Here is a 22,637-nt window from a genome sequence, read left to right on the forward strand (position 1 = left end):
CCCTTTAATGACTATTGAATTGCACTTTGACTCAGGGGACTGAAGGTGGTGTGGGCATCAGTCCCGGACTGTCATTAAAGCCAGTGTTATTAGGTGAGAGAAAGGAAAGCGGTTTCGTACTAAGAAATAAACTAATGGCTGTTTTTTCTTTTTTTTTTTTTTTTTCAAATTTGGCGATAGATAAAGAACTAGATCATCTTTTTTTCTTGTTTGCTCCTGTAGACTTCTGAGAAAGGAAAATAGATTTAAAGCAGGATTTTATTTTAAAATAAGCAAACTTTATAAGCACACACAAGAAAATAAGCTGGATTTTGCATCTGTTTTCTCCACTAGGAAACTAGTGATATTAAAATATTAAGTAAACAATGAAAGTTTCTCAGCAACATCTCATCTTAGAAGGCAAACTCCATTTGTCAACAAATATGACAGACAATAATTCTGCTTCCTAAGTCCCACTTGATAGTTTTTTCTATCTAGTTCATTGTTTGTTTTCATTATCTTTACTCAGTGTGTTTTCATATCTATGATTCTGCCCCAGTTCACACATCTTCAGTTCTCTCAGAACTTTCTCTAGATAGACTGATGTCTACAACTGTGTGTGTACAGTTTAGCTGGTTTCTCAAACTAGCTACTTGAAGTACGTAAATTGTTGTGTTTATGCAGTTGACAAGAGTTTTCACATACATTCTCTTCATCGCCCCATCTTGTAAGTGAGGAACTGTTCTGTACTTGCCCAGGACACCCACAGTAAGCAAGCAGCAGAGCCGGGGCCCTGACCCTGGCGTTATGCTGACTCCAGGTCCAGCTTTGCTCCCGTGTGGTTTAGCACAACACAGAAGCGCATGGCAGGGTCTCTCCTGAGAGTTCCTTTCCTTTCTCTGTGCTGATAGTAATGATTCACTGTGGACTGCTGCTGTCTGTGGCAAGTTTAAGCCATTTGGCCACAAGGTAATTGACTGACTTACTAGTAGTGAAATGTGTAAGACTCTCTGTCCCTTCTTCAGTCATTTTGACCTAGTCCTCAGGTACATTAGTGGGGATCCAGAAATCTGGGAGCTTTTTGAGTATATGCAAAGCACAACATGAACTTTTGGATTTGACAGTCCCTATGCAAAACTAATTCAGCTAATAACTAAGCTTACTTGTGCATTCAAGTTGGAAAATATTACTACAGTGTTAGACCCTCAATGTACAATTAATAATTGGCACCAGAAGGCCTCAGTCAGAAGCAAACGTTTTAGCAAGTCTGGAATGGAGACTTAATGTCATCATTTGTATTCATTTCTTAACTCTGTTTGCTGATGCTTATATTCTTTTAAGTTTTCTCACATACTGCATCGTCTGTTGGTAACAATCGCCTTTTTGTTTTCTGCAGAAAAATCCGGAGGAGGACAACTCAGGGAGAGCGCTGGGCTGGGAGCCGGGGCACTTGCTGCTTACCATCTGCACGGTGCGCAGCCTTGAGCAGCTCCTGCCGTTCTTCAACGTGCTCAGCCAAGTCTTCAACAGCAAAGTCACCAGCCGATGCGCAGGACACTCAGGGAGCCCCGTCCTCTACTCAAACGCCTTCCCCAACAAGGACATGAAGCTGGAAAACCACAAACCATTTTCCAGCAAAGCCAGGCAAAAAATAGAAGAGATGGTAGAAAAAGATTTTCTGGAAGGAGTGATAAAAACTTGAGCAACATAGTGGTTCCATTTAGTTTAAATGTAAATGTAATAATTATTTAAAACAAACATTACTCTGAGTTGTATAGTTTCTTTTTTTTTTTTTTTTTTTTTTTTTGTATGTAACGAAACACATTTCAGGTTGTATTTAATTTAAATATTTGTAAATAAGAACGAATGTCTGACTGTGGCCTGAATCAAGCTTAAATATTATGGGCGCGTATTGATTATGGTGCCTAAGAGAGATCTATATATACATAAATAGTCCATTATGGTCCATTGTTTTCCTGTCCTGAGTTGTCTTAAACCTGCCAAATACACACTGCACATTTTTTTCTATTGGTTTCAGGCTTGGTTTAATTTAGATTGGTTGAGGATTTTTTTTCTTTCCCTTATTAACCCACATTCTAGTATCAGAAAGGCGTCACTTCTCTGTCAGAGGCTTGGTAATGTATTACAACTCGTTTCTCCCACATACCTTCACTAAGAGGAGTAAAGAGTAATTGAAGCCTGGGCCACACATCCTTGTTAAGTGTAGCACGAGCATCTCAACCTCGGTACGGAGTAGAGGTGTGTTCAGCCTGCATAGTCACAACTCTGAATTCCTGGTGATGTTAACTGAAGAGAGGTAAGTCATCTAAGAATTGTTCTGGAGACTCTGCTGTGAAAAAATTGGTTATATTAAGTCTTCTCCAACCTCCTCATTTGTATTAACAATGGCGAATATTAGTACTGCAAAACGACTGAGGTAACGACGACGGAAAAGACATCAAAAGGAATTGGTAATAAATAAAGTTTAATTTTCTAGCAGCCTTCATGAATTTTTCCTTGGATATATTATAAAGTTAATGACTGAATCATATACTTAAGCTCCAATATTTTACATTAGTGTGACTGATATTAGAGGTAAATTTCAGTTTTTTAAAAAAACTAAATTTAACAAGTATAAGAGCTTACCTATTTCTAAAGAATGAATAATCAGATCTAGAAATAATCCAGTAAGGTGCAGTCTAAACATTTATGATTATAAATGTGTTTGAACCTGTCACAATAATGGCAGTACTATTATCCTGTAAAAAGAAGTTTTTAAAAATCTAGTTTCTAAAAATATAAAAATTGTCCTCAGAAACCTGGTTGAGGTCTTTCTCCAATCCCTCCAGCCAGCTGAAATACTGCCAAGCTCACTTCATATGCAAGGCTGTCCGCATTTTCCTGCAAATTACATGAAAGGATGTTAGATGAGAAAGACACAGCATCTACCAGGTTACTTGCAACTTTAGGGGAGGGAGCTTTCTGATTTTGTTTCACTAACAAATATTCAAATGAGAACTTTTTTTCATCTTTCAGTAACAAATTACAAGACCCTCAGATAAATGGAAAACAAGTCACATTCTTCTAAATCAGGTAAGTTCCTAGTTAACTAATTTTATAAGCTGATTTGATTATCATGCTAAAGCTCTGAATAAATTCAATGGAACCTAGTCCTTAAAGGCAAGAAGGCCACAATCAGCCTAAAGAGTAAGTAACTCTTAAGGCCCCATCCTCATCCACTAGGGATATTTATTCACTATATTCTGGGATGGCCTAAGCTTCTGCAAAAAAGCTACTGTATAAGTTAACAGTAAATATCTCCTTCTGAGAGCTATTTACCTAGTCACCCCACTCTAACTTCCTCAGCTGAGCAAACACTTTTAAGTCTTTGACCCTATCAAGAAAACAGAGGCACACAGCAAGGCTGTCATTTAAAGGAAATATTTTGAAAAACAAATTGAAAGTTCAGAGACAAAGATGAATTTCAAGCAGTATGGAGGACGGTACCAGTTGATTTAGAAATGGACTTGAAATAACCAGCTATTTTCATAAAGCAACAGGATGTTTTTTAAATGAAGGAAAAAGGTATAATCCACTTCAGGATGCATAAGCTTAATATGTGTCAAACTAAGTATGGTTTAGTACACTAAGTATTTATTAGTTATTCATGCAGCAGTTAGAAATATGACACTTTCAGGAAATCTAGAATAAATTAAAAATATTTGGGGGAATTCTGTTCAACTGTGTAATTACTACTGATGAAAATAAGAACCTAAAAGGCTCCATAGATCCCAGACATTAGAGATTCCAACACCATTAAAATAGTTTTCTCTCCTGCTGCCTGCCCCCCACCTCCGCCTCCCCCCTCCTCCACCTATGTTAGACTCTCACTGCACATTCCTTCAATACAATTGTCCCAGCTTACCTGCGAGTCCGCTTCTGCATAGACTCGGACTATGTCTTCTGTGCCAGAGGGCCGGACAAAAGCTCGAGAAAGCCTGTACTTCTTCACCAGCTCATTGATGGCCTCCTGGAGTCCTGGAGGTTTAACTGCTTGTCTTTCGGCATCTGTGGTGCTAATAACTTGCCTGTCTGCAACCTAAGCACAAGCATTTCACATTTGTTACCATATTACACTCCCTTTCAGAAGCTTAACCCATTCAACATAATTCCCACCAAAAGATTATGGCCATTTCATGTCAACAGGAACAGACCCACATTTCAGCTTATTGTACCACAAAGTGTACAGCACTGAGATTTCCACAGGCTGTATTATAGTTATTACTAAAATAATGGCCAGTAAGTACTGTATGACTTAGTCATTGATCAAATAATCTTAGGTATTTAAAAAAAGAGGGTCCTAAGAATCTCCGGAAAAACCTGATCTGAACCATCAGCAGCCATCTCTGTGAGCTCTGGCTTCCATAGCTCTGTCTGTCTTTCAAAAATTCTGTTGGTGAATGTGTAACCTGGTATAAATCTGTATAGAAATCAACCAGCAATTTATCTGAAATGCCTTTAAAAAAAAATTCTCTCCCTTTCAGCCCACAGATTCTACCTGTCAGCATCTAGCCTCTGGAAGTACTCTGTAAACCAAGAATAATGCAGAGGAAATATTTACAGTCGACTCAACAGGCTATCCAGGACTCGCTTCAAAATAATATTAGGGACATGGAGGGCACTTGTTGAAATCTGTTCTCTCTACACATGTATCTTTTAAATTTTTTATAATAAAATCTTTTTAAGTGATACATAATATCATTTATCGTAAAGTTGGAAACCAGATACTTCTAAATAACAATAGAATGGTTAAGAGCGATTCTGTAATTTTTAAAGATGTGAGAAAATAGTCTTTTCTATGCAATATCATCTATTTATAGAATGCAATTGTTTTAGTTAATTTTCAGAAAAGAAGTAAGTTTAAAATCTTGCTCACACCTTAACTTTGAGCTGTCTGTTTGGAAGATCTGTATAGAGGGCGTCCCACTGCTGTACGGTCAAGCCCTTCAGAGCCAAGATTGCCTCAATCACCAGCATGTCAGAAATAGCATCACCAGTTGCCTGCAAGATGCAGAAGCAGAATACAAGCAGAGCGCAGACATGAATGCTTCTGTCTCAGAAAACCAATCGCCATGTCCTGGCTGCCCTCCCCTCCCCCGGCCCGCCGCCCCCAATGCAGATAACTGACAGGGGGTAAATACAAACTACAATGAGGGAAAGGTATCCATGGAAGACAGCAGTAACAGGTCTGCCAAGAATACTGAAACGAGCCTGCCTTTAATCTTCCTGCTCATCTGTAAAGTGTAACTAACTCTTAAGGTTCCAGCATTAACAAACAAACAAACAAACAAACACTGTATGACTCAAAATTTTACTTACAACTAGATCCCTTTTGAGATACTATGCCATGATGATGGAAGGCCTCATGCATGGTAAAGTGGAGAAATAGGAGCTTTGGCGCTGAGACACACCTAAAGTTGGATCCATACTCTGCCACTGAGTTGCTCTAAGTAAGTCTTTGTTTCTTCATTTATAAAACAGGAATTATAGTGACCCCTCTCCCTCTGTTACTGCAATACACAGTGAGGTATGGAAAGTGCCCAATATGTGCAGGACCCTCAAACATTAGTTCTATTGCTTTCCGCTGACCTACACTTTGCTCTTCCATTGCCATATTCTCCACTCCAATCCCAATAATCTGACCCACATATGTGCCTTGTCAGAGACTATTTTTCCTGAATTCCCTTGAGAAGGCTGGTTTCAAAACATGCTTAGATACATTTAGTAGCTGAATCTGTTGACTCCAGCTATAAGCTACTCATTACTTGAAAATTTGAAGCACATAAACATTGTCACTGCATTTCAGTATAAATCTAAATTGTTGCAAGGAGCCTGCCACAGCTTCTCCACTTTGATGTTTTATACAGCACATTATTCTGTCCACCTTCTGAATAATGTAAAAGTAACCAAGAGTCCACCACCCCCTCAGTTCTGACCTGGTTAAACAAGTCAATCACATTTTCAAGCATCTTAGCAGCTTTCATTTTCTTATCTTCTTCCAATTCTTTTGCTAGTTGTTTTATCTTCATTTCAGCAGCTTTACTAAACAGAACCTACAATCAAAGCATGACAAAAATCACAAAACACTATCCATGCCCCAGCCTTAAGTACCATCATCCCAACTAAACTGCTTTTGAAACTCTCAATGAATCTGGAGAAACTGAGGGAAAAATGGCAGCCTTAGAATGTATGAAATCAGTATACTACCAAATCAGAATTCAGACGATATTACAAGGGGGGGGGGAGTTCCTTTATGGATTATAAAATTGGGTTATCAAAATATAAAGATTACAAATAAAATATCACATTGGCAAAGGTGAATGCGCATGGCGAGTTTATGACGTTGCCCCCAGCCAGCTAAGCCAGTTCTGGGCAACCAGGGCTCCTTAAGCTTTATCTGTATCCATTTTACTTTGAAGACTATAACTCATTGCAATTAGTACAGTTTTCTTGTCCTAAATTTTTAAGGACATAAACTAAGCAAAACTAGAAAAGAGGTTCATCTTATATATTACATTATGGCAAACAGTGCCATGGATATTTAGTATGATAAACATCATGCTGCTCAGGATTCCTGCCATTTTGAATTGCCTTGCCCATGCATGATTTTAGTGCCTTCGGAGGCCCAATACAAAAGAGGAATCGCTACACTACATTCAGCCACTTGATGATGATTGATATACAAAGTTTGTTGGTAAGCTAAGATGAACACTGGTCACTTGTTTTGTGGAACCATGGCCATTTCCGTTCATTTACCCTCCACCAGGAGATCTGAGCAGATGCGACAGACCTTATGGCCTGTGAAGACTGAAATATTTACTATCTATTCAAAATCATTTACCAACCCCTGCATTAGATCACTGAAGTTATATTTTAATTGCATTTTCTAGGAACTCATTTTTCTTCTCATATTCATGGCCTCTAGAAGCCAATTTTGAATTAATGAAAATTATTTGACCTAGATAACATTTTCTGTTAGCCACTTCAAATCCATTTATGAAATGAGGCTAGGTATAAAAAACATTTAATAAAGAAAAATTCTGAACGTTATGAATAGGCTAAAGACCTATTAATACACGTTAAAATAGTGAATGTTATGATACATGAATTATATCTCGAACTTTTAAACATTTTCTCTGCTAAGAGCCATAAAAAACTTTATATGCCAATTCTAATTACTTTAAACTTATTTCTAATTGATAGTAACTTAATTCTCAACCTTTCCAACACTTTTCAGTTCACCACAGCTACTGAACTTTCCTTTTGCCACGTATGGCCAGTTAAAGGAAAATATTTTAAATGGGATGTATAGACCATCTGGTTGTAGGAAAATTAAGAACTGCATGTTTCTGAAGAAACTATATTATAGGAACAAATTAGTATTATCTCTTCACACTCAAAGGAAGATCATTACAACCTAAAAGAGCTATAGTTTCACAGAACATAAGAATATATTAACTAAATCTTATTCTATCACCATCCCAATCATTTCAACAAAGTGGAGTATTACCTATTACTACCCAGATACAGAATTCCATCATTGAAGAGAAGTGCCAGCTAAAGCCAGATGTCACTGCTTACGAGAACTTACTGTGCCATGCCCGTTTGCTTCAAAATAAACTCCAATGTCAAACTCCTGAGCCTTGTGATGCAGATGTTTTACACCAGTTTTAGTACAATAGACAGGTACCTGTAACACACGTTTAAAGAAACAACAGCAGTTATTCAATCAGCAAACATTCACCGTGTACCTATCATCCCAGGGAACATAGCTTCTGGAGCTTAGTCTAGCGAGGAAGACAGCTAAGCAACTGAAATACTAAGCGCTAAGTGTCACTGTGGGGGAGTGGCTGCACTGTAGAGGCACACAGCCGGGAGAAAAGCAGGGTGAGAGTGAGAGGTCCCTTATAAGATAAAGAAAGATCCCAAGTTGGGGAGTGACATGATACAACTGTTTCAGAAAGCTCTGTGTAGCTACAGTGTGCAGAACGGCTTAGAGCAGGGGTCTGCAAGTTTTTACTATAAAGAGCCAGGTAACTAATATTTCAGGCTTTGCGGGCCACGTGGTCTCTGTCACAGTCGCTCGATTCTGCCACTGTAGTGCGAAAGCAGCCACAGACCATACAAAAACAAACGAGCACGGCTGTATTTCAATAACACTAGAAACAGCTGGCCAGCTGGACGTCGCCCACAGGCCACTGTCTGCTAAGCCCTGGCTCAGGTTGGTTAGGTGTTTTCTAGGGCCAATCCCAGTAAGAAATCACGGTGGTTGGAATAGCAACAGTGGGTAGCAAAAGTCTTGGATGGATCTGCGAGACAAGCATGGCTAAGGAAAGACGGCAGCAAAACTGCAAAAGAGAGCAAGCTCAAATAAGCCTGGCATTTAATGGGATTTAGGGGACCTCAGGAATGGCTAGGGCTGAAAATATTTAATCCATAAGAGAATGTGTTGAGAAGGAATAGTTACTGATGTTGTTTCTTCAACAGGGCATTTTACTATAAGAAATTTTTGAGACAGAAATTAAATTAAATTAAATTATACTAAAATAACCCAAACACTGAGAATCCCTATGAAAGGCAGGCAACTGGGCCCCAGATGGAGTCCCCTGAGTAAGTTTACTGTGACCATATATTTAAATCAGGGCACAAACTAGCAGCCTCCAGATGTGTTTTACTTGGCCTACCCACTATTTCTTTTAAATTCTGAATCAGCTGCCAAGACTTAAAAGGCAGGAAATTCATACAACAATTCAGATTTTCAGCTTCTCCTGAAGACTTTGCCCGGAGGGGGCAGCAGCTGGCCTGGGCACACCTTCCTACTCCTTGCCCGCCTGCTGGCTTCGTTCACTTCCCCTATCCAGATCCTAAAGGAATCTGACTTTGTCACTCCTGCTTTAACAAGAATAGAATGGCCACAAAAACTACTAAAATGCAGACATGTGAAAATGGATACACAAATGTTGGAAAATATTACACTAGCCAGGGAAAAAAAGAATAAAGGCAAAAAGACCCAATTTGGGCCCTGCAGCCTCTAACTCTTAAAGCGGGTAGCATGGTACAGAGGATAGTCACCTACCTGGTGGATACTGGGGAAAAAATTAGAAACAAAATCTCCCACCAACCCAGACAACATCTCCACAGAAGAAGAGTAAGACAAGTTGTATTACTGAATAAGCATTAAGCCAAACTGTGATGCACATCTCAGGCAATCTGCTAAGAGACGACGAAGACAGAAAGAAATTCCACCCTTCTGCAGAGCTAAAGATAACTAGTGACCAAGATCTCTCCTCAACCGAACGTGAGGGAGGCTCCTTTGAGCCTGAATAGGTCCTGTCCTTGGCCGTGTCTGCAAGAGCCCAATTTTATCAAGAATCTTTTGCTAAATCACTTTAGCCAGAATCCCCTACCCTCAATATCTGACTAAAGTCCCTACCCGGTACCATCTGATCACCCAGGCCTGCCTTCAGCAAAACTCCTGTTAGGTTGGTTTAGCCAGAATCCCCCCTGGCCGCCCCCGTTCCTCTTCGTACTTTCCCATCCACCAACCCCTCCCTCACACCTTATTCCTTGGCTACAAAATCCCCACTTCTCCTTGCTGTGTTAGGAGTTGAGCCCCGTCTCTCTTCCCCGCTACAAAACCCCATGGCGATGTATCTATTGAATAAGCCTACTTCTTAGGAAGACGTCACAGTACCTTTTGTCACACGGAGTTTGTCCTAAATCTACCTGATAACTGGATTGGCCACTGGTGTTAGCTAACTGCCCTTCTGCAAAGGAATAGTACAACTTCTCATCTCTCTGTCAAGGAGACAGGTGTCTGGCTCTAAGTGGTAACTAGGTGAAACTCTCAGGAGGCTGAGACGTGGGATGCTATCTTCCTTGACGTTTATATTTCAAAGAGGTGACTCCAGGCCCTTATGGAAAAAACACTTCTGAACTGGAAAACTGGCCTATTTCGCCTAAAAAGGTTGATATTCATTCCAAAAGGACAGAGAAAAAAAACTGTAAGTTTTCTAAAAGAAATACTCTCAGAAAAAGGAGGGGGGAAAGTCTCTTTCCCTTTTTGCATTAGGGACCATTTAACTTTTTCTTATTTTTGATTTCTGTTGATCCTTAAGTAGACGACAGCTCTGCTTCGTGCACGTCAACCTATTTATTTTTGTGAGGGCATTATTTTCCTCACAGAAGCGTCTTACAATAGAAGATAATGATGAAGAAGCTACCAGAAAATGGAAATGTTTCAATACCTTCATAACTTCTTCCAGGTACCGTGTTGAACTTCCATTGGCATATGCAGTTTGTACGACACCAAGACTCAAACTGTCTCCAATCTAGACAAAAACAAGGACAATTACCTTGCCATCAAAAGTAAAGACCCTACAAAAGCAAACCTATAATCAGAGTTCTAAAGTATGACAAAATTATCAGCCAGTTCAGCTGTGCCTTAGTGTTATGCAATAAATGACTCACCAAAAATTTACATGTATGCCAGAAAAAAAGCTAAAATACTTTTGAGCATTATTTAAAGCAATTCCACATGGAATCCTTTTTTTTTTTTAAATCACCTGATTTCGTTTATATTACTCCACGGTTTATATTAGGATTCACCCTTAGTGTTGTATATTCTGCGGACTTGGACAAATGTATAAGGACATGTTTCCATCTTCACAGCATCACATAGAGTATTTTCAGCCCTAAAACTCCTCATGCTCCCCCTGTTCATCCCTCAGCATCCACTTCCCCCCAGCCCCTTGCAACCACTGATCTTTTAACTGTCTCCACGGTCTTTGTGGGATTTGTTTTTGCAGAATATCATATAGTTGGACTCATACTAAAATACACAGCCTTCTCAGATTGGCTTCCTTCACTTAGTAACATGCATTCAAATTTCCTCCACGTCTTTTCATGGCTTGATACATCTTTTTTTTTTTTTTTTCCTTCACTGCTGAATAATATCCCATTGTCTGGATGGACCACAGTTTATTTGCCTATGAAGGACATCTTGTTTGCTAAGGAATCCTTGTCAAAGAAACCTGTGGTTTCTTGATCTCTTTCTCTTTCGTTTTTAATAAAAGTATACACTGAATTCCTAAAGTACACATTTTCCCGATTGTGATAATTATCATTACATTTTATACTTAAAGCTAACCTGACATTTTCAAAAGAGCATAACAAAATAAATCTCACGTTACTAAGCTTATAATCATAGTAAATAAATCCCTCAGAGGAGGAGATTTGCTATTTAAACTTGGGGCTCTGGGGAATGATGTTCGTGGAACCCTCATTAGAATATCAGTTATGAAGAAACCAAAACTTTGTAAAGCTGCAAATCATGAAACTTTTTGCCAGTATAAAAAAGAAAAGACTGGGCTTCCCTGGTGGCGCAGTGGTTAAGAATCTGCCTGCCAATGCAGGGGACATCGGTTTGAGCCCTGGTCTGGGAAGATCCCACATGCCTCGGAGCAACTAAACCCACGCGCCAGAACTACTGAGCCTGGGCTGTAGAGCCCGCGAGCCACAACTACTGAGCCCTTGTGCCACAACTACTGAAGCCCATGTGCCTAGAGCCTGTGCTCTGCACGCAACAAGAGAAGCCACTGCAATGAGAAGCCCACGCACCGCAACGAAGAGGAGCCCCGGCTCGCCGCAAACTAGAGGAAGCCCCGCGCACAGCAACGAAGACCCGATGCAGCCAAAATAAATAAAATAAATTAAAAAAAAAAAAAAAAGACAAGACTACTCTCTTCAGGTTTCAAACCAGAGCCCCAGTGTTGAAATGACTGGAATGACCACTTCTCTGTGTGTTTTCTGGCCACTTCCCATGATCGTGCCTCGGACATTCGAATGACTGCCTAATACAGAACAATCTCCCCAGTGAGTCTTGCTTGAAAGGGCAGTCCGCCCCCGCACCGTACCTCCAACAGGGGTTCCTTAAGGAAACTGCTAATGAGTGCTGCTATCTTGTCTCCGTCCACGAGATGAAACTGACCATCTGCATCATGGTAGTAGTAAACTATTCTGTCTGCATCTCCATCAAAGGAACAGCATCTTTCATTGGACTTCATTTCGATTCCTGCCACACAGAATAATTCAAAATGAATAATTCAAATTAACTGAATAATTCAAAATAATTCAAATAATTCAAATTTCTTCAGTCTAAGAAAGAGGGATAAAACTCAGTGTAAAAAGTTTTCGGTTTTTCTCTCACACCAGTTACAAGGGAAAATTCTTTCGGTTAAGTATTGATCGTAAGTGACCTTCTGTGTTACATGGAAGCATGTCCACTGTGACTTTTCAAGAGGTGTTTAAAATTATCCTTCCAGGGCTTAAGCAAAATTAAACATGTGCTAGGCAAACAGAGCCTGTCCTCAAGATTTACAAACATCAAATGTCAGTTGAACAAAGTTTCTCCCAATTTGTAAACTGAAGCCCAGTTGAAAGGAATAAATGTCTTTATAACTGCAGATAAAGAGCCATTACTATCCTTACATGATCGAGCAGAGGGTACAATCAAATATAAATAACTGGAGTGTTTTGTCAATGAGGAGAATCCTGACCATTTCTCCCGTCTAAAGCGCTACACAAACATATGTAATTGTTTTTGTACCTGAATGGAGATAATAGCTTCAAAATCAAGGGAAGAGGATCCACTTAAATGGTAAGAAAACAACATACAAATAATTATCCTTCCAAACAAAAACCAATGTCTTAAGCTTTAAATAGTATACAGGTTTACTGTATACAGGGCAAATTCTTTCACAGCTAAGTGAAAAAAAGAGCATTCAAAATCCAGCTAAGCTGAAACCCGATATGATACTAAAATAAAATTCCATTTTACAAGCCAGAGGTTTGGCAATGCAGATTCCCACACAGTGTTTTGAAAGCTACAGGTATTGAATTGAATGCAATTTCCCTAGTACCACAATGTCCTTTCTCATATAAAAAATAATCGGCAGTAGATGAGGCATGTGCTTGAATCCTGAAAAAAGTGATTTTTATTTGTTAACACCGTCAATAACAAGAAACACTGGTCATTAAGAGCAAAGAATTATAACCTGTGAGAGACCAATGGCTTGTGTAACTTGTGTAAAGTTACTGAAACCCCAACAGCTGTGTCACATCAAATTTTAGACAATGTGGCTGTTCCTTTGCCATGATAGCAGCGGATGGACAAACCCATCCCAGACCTACAGAGACTGAAACCCTGGGACAGAGCCCAGGAATCTGTGCAGACCAGCCCTCCAGGTGATTCTGATGCCTGTTAAAGCTTGAGACCACGGCTCTAGAATCCCACTTTGATTGCTTTCTCCACCAGATTTCCTGCGCCCGGTGAGGAGTCCTGTGACTGTCAGGCAGAGAGCAGCCTGTGCTCCATGTGGCACCGAAGAGCGGGAAGAGGCCCGGATGTGTAACAGCGGCAGGGCCGGGACCAGCTGCATGACTCCTACTCACCTGGCCAGCCTGTTTGTGAGACTGGTTTCAGGGAGAGCGCGAAAAACACATCTTTCACGTACCCTGTGGAGGTTTCTGGTGACTTTTCACAAAGTCAGCCCCACATAAATGATTGAGCTTCCCTTTGGTCCCATCGTTAAACAGCTGAACTGACAGCCCCTGGGAGAAGTAGTGTTTCATTTCTCTCAGCTTCAGGGCCCCTATGCCGTTCGCACAGTCAACCTTAAGTGTTCTTTGGTCATCTCCACTGCAGAAGGCCTGAAAAGGAAAAGACATACGCAAGAAAAATTTCAAGTTGTAAAAGTGAAGCATGGCATATATATGTATATATAAACATCTTCCATTATTTCAGTTAACTCGTCTGCTTTAACCCAGGAAACAAAAGGGTACACGCATTCACGTGAAAATTGTAAAACGCCAAAGTAAAATGTTAAAACACCTTTTATCGGACACAGACACTGCAACACTTTCACTGACTGAATAAATGATGGAAATGAAGCTTTATTAGAATTTAGCCTCCATTAAGCAAGGTCTCTCACAATATTATAGTCTGTATTACACGGCAGGCATTCAAATATGGCATGAGTACACAGATGAATGAGCAGTCATAACATCCGTCATCTCCTCAGAGCGTATTACACCACCAGGCACGTCTGCCTTCTTTCCTGTCAGCCTCCTCTCCTACCCATCCCCACCCCAGAACGTAAGTCCTATGAGAGCGAAGGCTTGGGTTTGGTTAACTATGCCTGACAATGACATACACTCGATATTTGCCGATCAAATGAATTACACCCCTCAAACCTCGTTCCGGTTTAGGAAGGTAATTCACCTCGAAGAAAGGCTTTCTCCACAGTAGGTGCCTCAAGTATGACGCCAACAGCACCTACAGTAACTCTTAAGACCAAATTCCTCTGAACGAACACAATGATAACCGCAAGGACACCACTCTTCTCCCCCAGTGAGCTCAGAACATACTACATGCCTTGCCGAGTAAATGCCAACACAGAGTTAGCAGGATACAAGGCCCAGACCTTGCAGAGCCCTAAAAAGAAAAAGGAGACACGCCACATTTTTGGAAGAGGAGGAGGGGTAACAAATATCTAATTAAAGTAAATTGTTCAACTGATGTTATTTTGGTCATCTGCTTAAACTCTAACCACATTCAAGAGACTTTCACCTGTTTGGTAAGTTCCACAAAGGCTGTAGAGAGTTTCTGGTAGTAACCTTCTATGGTTGCCTTTCCATACTGGCCGCTGGTATTTCGGCAGTACACCATGTAGTGTAGTTGGGGCGTCGTCAACAAGCCATAATCTGTCACAGAAATACAAAAAGCAATTTACCACATTCCTTAAGAAAGAAGAAAAGTTTAGGACTCACACTGTGTGAATTTCAGGGTGACAAATCCTCTTCAAAAAAAGACATCTCAGAAAACAAGAAACACTAACTTTGAAAACTATCCGGAAATATGTATAAACATCCACTGAAATCATTATAACTACATGTCACACTGTGACATCATGCTTTATAATAAGAAATATACATTTGGTCTCTGTCCCCATTTCTGGCACAGCCTCTAAACCCTTGGAACCTCCTTAACAATAAAGGTGTCTTCTGTTATGTTAATGAGGTGACTTTTGGACAGACCTTAGAAACTTTAGGATGGGGGCTGGCTGCCAGGGAACCAACCACAGGATTAGAGAACTGAAACTTTCAGTCCTCCCCACCCTCCTCCTCATCTCCTCCCTAACTCCAGGGAGGGGAGGATGGAGCAGCAAGAGATTGAGTTGTAAATCAACTACACTCCAATATAAACACCAATGGCCAGCGATCTAATCAATGACGCCTATATAACGAGGCCTCCATAAAAACCCTGAAGGATGGGGTTCCAGGTTTGGTGAGCAAGTGGAGACTGGGGAGAGTGGCCTGCCCAGAGAGCACGGACACTCCACACCCCTTCCCATGTAAATCTCTACCATCTGGCTGTTCCTGGGTTATACCCTTTATAATAAACTTGTAATCTAGTAAGTAAAATATTTCCTTCTATGAGCCTATCTAAGCAAATTAATCGACCCCAAGGAGAGGGCTGTCAGAAGCCCAAGTGATTAATTAATTAATTAATTAATTAATTAATTTAAAAAAGCAGCCCAGGTGACTGGCATCTGAAGGGGGGAGGGGCAAGGCTTGTGGCACTGAGCCCTTAACCTGTGGGACGTGACCCTAATTCCAGGTAGATAGTGTCAGAATTAACTGGTGGTGGAAAAGGCACACATTGGACACATACTTGGTTCTAAAAAAAATATGAACTACTACTGATAGCAAAAACCAATCATTTAGTATAGACGGGTAGCAGTGTAAAAATAGAGCAACGTAGAAAAGTAATAACTGAGTTCTATTTCCAGTAACATTACAAACTATGTAATTCAGATGAACCCTCCTCCCGAAAACACCAAAAATGCTGAATAAGAGAAAAATCTCTTTTTATTACAGTACCAACATTACAAAGGAATTAGGCCAAAATTTACATGAAGAGAGAACTCCAGGATGTGAGCTAAAGGAAGCCAGTTTTGCTCTGAGGACATTCCTCTAAACAGGAAGTTGAGCAATGGTTCTCAGTGCAAACAGTCCATGCTGGTCTAAGACGTGCAACTGAGGGAACAGGCCCTCATGAGGCTGAAGCCCCAAAGGACTATTCTTCAAACCATAACTCGAAAAGATACAAGCACCCCAATGTTCACTGCAGCACTATTTACAATAGCCAAGACATGGAAGCAACCTAAATGTCCATCGACAGAGGAATGGATAAAGAAGATGTGGTACATATAGACAATGGAATACTACTCGGCCATAAAAAAGAATGAAACAATGCCATTTGCAGCAACGTGGATGGACCTGGAGATCATCATACTAAATGATTAAGTCAGACAGAGAAAAATATCATATGATATCACTTACATGTGGAATCTAAAACAAAAAAAAAAAAAAAAAATGAGGGGCTTCCCTGGTGGCGCAGTGGTTGAGAATCTGCCTGCAAATGCAGGGGACACGGGTTCGAGCCCTGGTCTGGGAGGATCCCACATGCCGCGGAGCAACTGGGCCCGTGAGCCACAATTACTGAGCCTGCGCGTCTGGAGCCTGTGCTCCGCAACGAGAGAGGCCGCGATAGTGAGAGGCCCGCGCACCGCGATGAAGAGTGGCCCCCGCTTGCCACAGCTGGAGAAAGCCCTGGCACAGAAACGAAGACCCAACACAGCCATAAATAAAATAAATAAATAAAATTAAAAACAAACAAACAAAAAAAAAACACAAATGAACTTATTTACAAAACAGAATAGACTCACAGACTTAGAAAACAAACTTATGGTTACCAAAGGGGAAACGTGGCGGGGAGGGGTAAATTAGGAGTTTGGGATTAACATACACATACTATTCAATACTATATATAAAGCAGATAATCAAAAAGGACCTACTGTATAGCACAGGGAACTCTACTCAATATTCTGTAATAACCTACGTGGGAAAAGAATCTGAAAAAGAATGGATATATGTATACGTGTAACTGAATAACTTTGCTGTGTACCTGATACTAACACAACATTGTAAATCAACTATACTCCAATATAAAATAAAAATTAAATTTAAAAAAAAACCCACAAAGGACTACTCTTTAGTGCAAGAGTGAGTGAGAAGTGAATCAGCCCCCAGGGCCTACTCCCCAGAAAGCTGTCTTGACGCCGAGCAGAGCAGAGGGGGAAGCCCACCCCGAAGAGCTGTCACCACAAGCACAGGCCTCCCACGGACACCCAGTTCAAATTCACGTAAACACAGGATCCAGAAGAGCCCTGGCAACAAAGAACCTTGTCACCCACCGGCCAGGTAGTACCCCCAGGCCCCAGCAGAAGGAAACACTAAACTCAGCCAGGGAAATACACCTTTATCATAAACCGCAAAAATGTCCCACAAATAATTTTCCCAGAAAACAAACAGCTTACAGTCAAAAACAGCTAAACACACAAGAAAGGCACCATAAGCAAGAAGCAAGAGAACAGCAAAAGTGGACCAGGATCCAATAAATATTCCGTGACGAAATCCCTCCATGGTCTTCAAAGTCAAGCACAAGACTTTGGACTGGAAGCAAGAAGTCACTTTAAGTTCTTGAGCCCTGCAGTTAGGTAACAGAAACGGTATTTTGTGAAGGCAACTTTGGCTCCGGTATAAGGGTTAGGTGAGAGGAGGTGGAAAAGCTCAAAAAAAGTGAGTAAGAGCTTAGACTAGCTTAATGGAATTGTGTAAGGAGAGAAAAACCATATTCCAAAGACACATACTGAAGGATGAAACAAAAGGATTTTGTGATCGATATCAAAATTACCAAATAAACATTTACTAAATGACTATTATAGACAGTTACTCAGTAAAAAGCATCACTATCTATTCCACGGAACAACCCAGAAACCTAGAAGCCATTCTTCACAGCTCTAGCCTCACCACGTATCACAAAATCCTTTGAATTCATTACTAATTCCGCCATTCTTCACAGCTCTAGCCTCACCACGTATCACAAAATCCTTTGAATTCATTACTAATTCCACCTTTTTCCATTTCTCTCACTAGCATCAGTCTTGCACGAACTACTGCACAGTCCCCCCCTCCCTCTCTCCCCCTCCCTCTCCTCCTTCTCTCCCCCCTCCTTCTCTCCCTCTCTCCCCCTCCCTCTCCCCCCTCTCCCTCTCTCTCCCCCCTCCCTCTCTCCCCCCTCCCTCTCTCCCACCTCTCTCTCTCTCCCCCCTCTCCCACTCTCTCCCCCCTCCCTCTCTCCCCCCACCTCTCTCCCTCTCTCCCCCCTCTCCCTCTCTCTCTCCCTCCCTCTCTCCCCCTCCCTCTCCCCCCCTCTCTCCCCTCCCTCTCCCCCTCTCCCCCCTCCCCCCTCCCTCTCCCCCTCTCTCCCCCTCCCTCCCCCCCTCCCCCTCCTTCTCTCCCCCCACCTCTCCCTCTCTCCCCCCTCCCTCTCTCTCTCCCCCTCCCTCTCTCCCCCCCTCCCTCCCTCTCCCCCCTCCTTCTCTCCCTCCTCATCTCTTCCTCCTCTCTCCCCCCTCTCTCTCTCCCCCCTCTCTCTCTCCCCCCTCTCTCTCTCTCCCCCCTCCCTCTCTCTCTCCCCCCCCCCCTCTCTCCCCCCTCCCTCTCTCTCCCCCCCTCCCCCCACAACAGCTAAAGGGACTTAAAGTGAAAATGTGATCCTATTCTCTGGCATAAAGCCCTTCAACAGAGTCCCACTGCATTTGGAGTAAAGCCCCAATTCTCACCACGACCTGTAAGGCTTGGAATGACTTGGCCCCTGCTTACCTCCCTAACCTTATCTTCTACTAGCTTCCCCCAGTCTCTCTGTGCTGCAGCCACATCAACCGTCGTTCATTTCCTGAAATACACTAAGTTGAGGAGAGAACTGAGCAAAAGGTTTAAAGAAAAGAAAAAAAAAAATCACTCTCAAATTTTTCTAGATTAAAATCCTAGAAAAGTGATGGTTCTAGAGATAGAATGACAGTACTGGAAAGGTCAACCATTCTGGGGATGACAGAAAGAACACAGTTTGGGGCACGGTGAGACATCACTCAGACCAACGCTTTCAAACCTCAGGCCAAGCCTGTCAACAGGTCATGGAACCTACTTAGTAGACCCAGCCACCATTTCTGCATTTTTTTTAACGAAACAGATGAACACATGTCATTGAGTATGGGTAAGTACGGTTCACTGAAACTTTCATTTCAGTCATACACACAAGCACACTAGAGACATGTCATGACACAAAATCGGTTTCTTACTGTAGGTTGTGATACGCAGTGAAACAGACTCCTGGAGGGTTGTATGTAGCAGGTAGTCAGAAACGGCTGATCAACTGATGAGCGAATGAATAAAAGAACACATGCAGCTGGAGCTATGGCAGTGAAGACACTCATTCAGAAATGAGGCAGAATGACAGCGAGAAGTGAGGAATGCCACATTAGGAGAGACACAAGAGGAGCCCGTGGACAAGACCAGTACACAACAGTGGCCAAGGGGGTAGAAGTTAAAGAAAGGGAGAGGTCACAGTGTGGACTGTTGATGTTATTTCAGTTGATGTCTCTTCACGGACATCAACGGAAATAAAAACTTCAAAATATAAATTCTGAGAGTTACTCTTAGATCACAGACCCCTTTGAGTATCTGACAAAAGCTATGAGCCCTCTCCCTAGAAAAGCGCACGTGCAGGTAACACAGCACGCTGTATCCAGAGGCCCACAGGATCCCTGCAGCCTGACCAAACACTCCCCGGGAAGCCCGGGCCCCAGGTCAATTCCCGCTTTATAGCAGATCAGTGTCAGGGGAGACATTTCCCTGCAGAGGCAAGGACGAGGCTCACCGACTTAGTAATGTAGGCTTAGTAGGCTTAGTAATGATGAGAAAAGCAAACAGAGAAGCAAACCAGGTGAGTCCTGGAAGAGGCCAGGTTAACCGGGAATGAGGGAACACACAGGAGGTTGAGGGGATCAAGAGAAGGTATTTTAAATGAGAGAGATCTGACACCAGGAAGATTCACCTCCAAGCACAGTGGAGTCACTGCATTCACATGGTGCACAACCAACGTGAGAAGAGGATTCCAGCCTGTTTTGTGGCACTTAATTCTTCTTCAGTTGATACAACAGGAAAAAACACCTGTCAGAACTTCAAATCATGATTACAAGTAGGTCAAAGATATTTTCCATCATCATTTGACCTGTTGACAGCTGACTCCACACATGATCAGCTATTCGGGAATACCCGATATTGACAAAAACTCCCCGGAATGAACATCTTCAAGTTACCTCAGGGCTTATTTTTTTTTTGGTAAACATTTTTAAAACTGTATTTACTTATTTATGTTTGGTTGTGTTGGGTCTTCGTTGCTGCGCGGGGGCTTTCTCTCATTGTGGCGAGCAGGGGCTACTCTTCGTTGCGGTGTGCAGGTTTCTCATTGCGGTGGCTTCTCTCATTGCGGAGCATGGTCTCTAGGCACGTGGGCTTCAGTAGTTGTGGCACACAGGCTCAGTAGTTGTGGCTCATGGGCTCTAGAGCTCAGGCTCAGTAGTTGTGGCGCACGGGCTTAGTTGCTCCGCGGCACGTGGGATCTTCCTGGACAAGGGCTCGAACCCATGTCCCCTGCATTGGCAGGCAGATTCTTAACCACTGCACCACCAGGGAAGTCCCCTCAGGGGTTTTTATAGCAGGAAATTCAGCCTTATAAAGGAAGTTGTCTAAGATCAGCCTTGCCTACATATTATCTCCTACAGATAAAATATAATATGCAAGCCCAGAAAATTTTTTTTAATTTTTTTTAACTTAAAAAGCTAGTAGTTTAGGGCTTCCCTGGTGGCGCAGTTGTTGAGAATCTGCCTGCCGATGCAGGGGACATGGGTTCGAGCCCTAGTCTGGGAAGATCCCACATGCCGTGGAGCGAATAGGCCCATGAGCCACAACTACTGAGCCTGCGCGTCTGGAGCCTGTGCTCCGCAACAAGAGAGGCCACGATAGTGAGAGACCCGCGCACCGCGATGAAGAGTGGCCCCCACTTGCCGCAACTGAAGAAAGCCCTCGCACAGAAACGAAGACCCCAACACAGCCAAAAATAAATAAATAAATAAATAAATAAATAAATAATTTTTTAAAAAGCTAGTAGTTTATATCTAGGAGTCCATTTTTTTTTAACTTTATCTGTAGTTTCAAACTTTTCTAAATTAAATATATATTTATTTTGCGATTTTTTTAAAAAACTTTTTTAAAGATTAATTTACAAGTCAGGATAAATACATACCATGGAATTGACCTCCTAAAACAGTCACACCGTCTATTACAGACTGTGAAAGTTTCTCACTGCTGGGCCTAGGAAAGAAAAGGAAGAAAATATTACATCCCATCCCGAGACCAACTGAGCTGCTAGTTCTGAAAGCAAATGCAGAGATTCTGTGCTACCACTTTCAGAATAACAAGTCCATTGTACTCGAACTAAATGAAACCTGCCAAGCCTGAAAACTCTGAAAAGATAATACGGGTAAAGCGTAAGCATTTTCCATTAAGCCTTTCACAATATATTTCTTGGAAAGAGTTTGGCTTTTAAATGCATTTAGGAAATAAAGGATACACTAATTAACCTACCCAAATACCTTTTCAAGTTTGATTGTAACAACACATACGCTGCCTGAGAACAGTAACGATAAATATTGAAACCACAGAGCGTGCATAATCCAGGGCTGGGTATTAAACCACCAAGCGTATAGAATCTAGTTTTCATTCTAAAAAGTCAGAATAAATTATTTTTCTATCTATCTGAAAATAAGATATATGACTGCCTCGTAGAAAAAGATGTTGTACATCATTTAAACTAGGTAATAGGTTAAGAGGCAAACACTGGGTTGGCCAAAAAGTGCCTTCGGTATTCAAGTAAAAATAAAAGACACATTTTTCATTTTCACCAAGAACTTTATTGAACAACGTAATCACCCTTTTGTTCCACTACCTTCTACCATTTTTTCAGGCAACTTCATAATTCCACTTTTCCAAAACTTTTTATCTTTTTGAGCAAAGAACTGTTCCAGGTACCTTTTACAGTCTTCCAAGGAACTGACATTTTTTCCATTAAGAGAATCTTGTAAAGACCGAAATAAATGGAAATCCGAAGGTGCAATGTCTGGTGAATACCACGGATGAATTAGAACTTCCCAGCCAAACTGTAACAGGTTTTGCCTGGTCATCAAAAGAAACACGCGGCCTTGCGGTATCCCGATGGAAGATTATGAATCTTCTCCTGACTAATTCCGGACGCTGTTCATCGAGTGCCGCTTTCAGTTGGTCTAACTGGCAGCAGTACTTGTTGGAATTAATCATTTGGTTTTCCGGAAGGAGCTCATAATAGAGGACTCCCTTCCAATCCCACCCTATACGCAACGTCACCTTCTTTGGATGAAGACCGGCCTTTGGTGTGGTTGGTGGTGGTTCATTTGGCTTGCCCCATGATCTCTTCCACATTATTGTACAGTATCCACTTTTCATCGCCCATCACAATTCGTTTTAAAAACAGAACGTTTTCATTACATGTAAGTAGAGAATCACATGTGGAAATATGGTCAAGAAGGTTTTTTTTT

The 22,637-nt window shown here is 41.6% G+C and overlaps 2 protein-coding genes across 10 annotated transcripts in view; one reads left to right on the forward strand and one right to left on the reverse strand.

Moving 5' to 3' along the window:
- DOP1A (DOP1 leucine zipper like protein A) overlaps positions 1-1,945 on the forward strand; it is a 112,210-nt gene extending 110,265 nt beyond the window's left edge. For all 3 annotated transcript variants that reach the window (XM_068551678.1, XM_068551677.1, XM_068551679.1), the window contains one exon: positions 1,376-1,945. In XM_068551678.1, coding sequence (XP_068407779.1) covers positions 1,376-1,681 — 306 coding nt within the window. In that variant the 3' untranslated portion in view covers positions 1,682-1,945. The remainder of the gene's footprint in view (positions 1-1,375) is intronic.
- The window catches only part of PGM3 (phosphoglucomutase 3), a 28,557-nt gene continuing 6,198 nt past the window's right edge, over positions 279-22,637 (reverse strand). For 3 of the 7 annotated variants that reach the window (XR_011075033.1, XR_011075031.1, XR_011075034.1), the window contains exons 4-15: positions 21,311-21,378; positions 14,669-14,802; positions 13,554-13,749; positions 11,955-12,112; positions 10,287-10,370; positions 7,631-7,729; positions 5,976-6,092; positions 4,918-5,040; positions 3,905-4,078; positions 2,799-2,880; positions 2,147-2,329; positions 279-1,588 (exon numbers count right to left, since the gene is read on the reverse strand). Coding sequence is in view for 3 of the 7 variants with exons in the window: in XM_068551680.1 (XP_068407781.1) it covers positions 2,283-2,329; positions 2,799-2,880; positions 3,905-4,078; positions 4,918-5,040; positions 5,976-6,092; positions 7,631-7,729; positions 10,287-10,370; positions 11,955-12,112; positions 13,554-13,749; positions 14,669-14,802; positions 21,311-21,378 (1,282 nt within the window). In the remaining 4 variants the exon portion in view is untranslated. Of the gene's footprint in view, positions 1,589-1,747; positions 2,330-2,798; positions 2,881-3,904; positions 4,079-4,917; positions 5,041-5,975; positions 6,093-7,630; positions 7,730-10,286; positions 10,371-11,954; positions 12,113-13,553; positions 13,750-14,668; positions 14,803-21,310; positions 21,379-22,637 lie in introns of those variants that run through there. The other 4 variants (XR_011075035.1, XM_068551683.1, XM_068551680.1 and 1 more) reach the window with 4 other exon arrangements.

This window comes from Eschrichtius robustus, chromosome 9 (assembly GCF_028021215.1).
Source record: "Eschrichtius robustus isolate mEscRob2 chromosome 9, mEscRob2.pri, whole genome shotgun sequence".
Taxonomy (NCBI): domain Eukaryota; kingdom Metazoa; phylum Chordata; class Mammalia; order Artiodactyla; family Eschrichtiidae; genus Eschrichtius; species Eschrichtius robustus.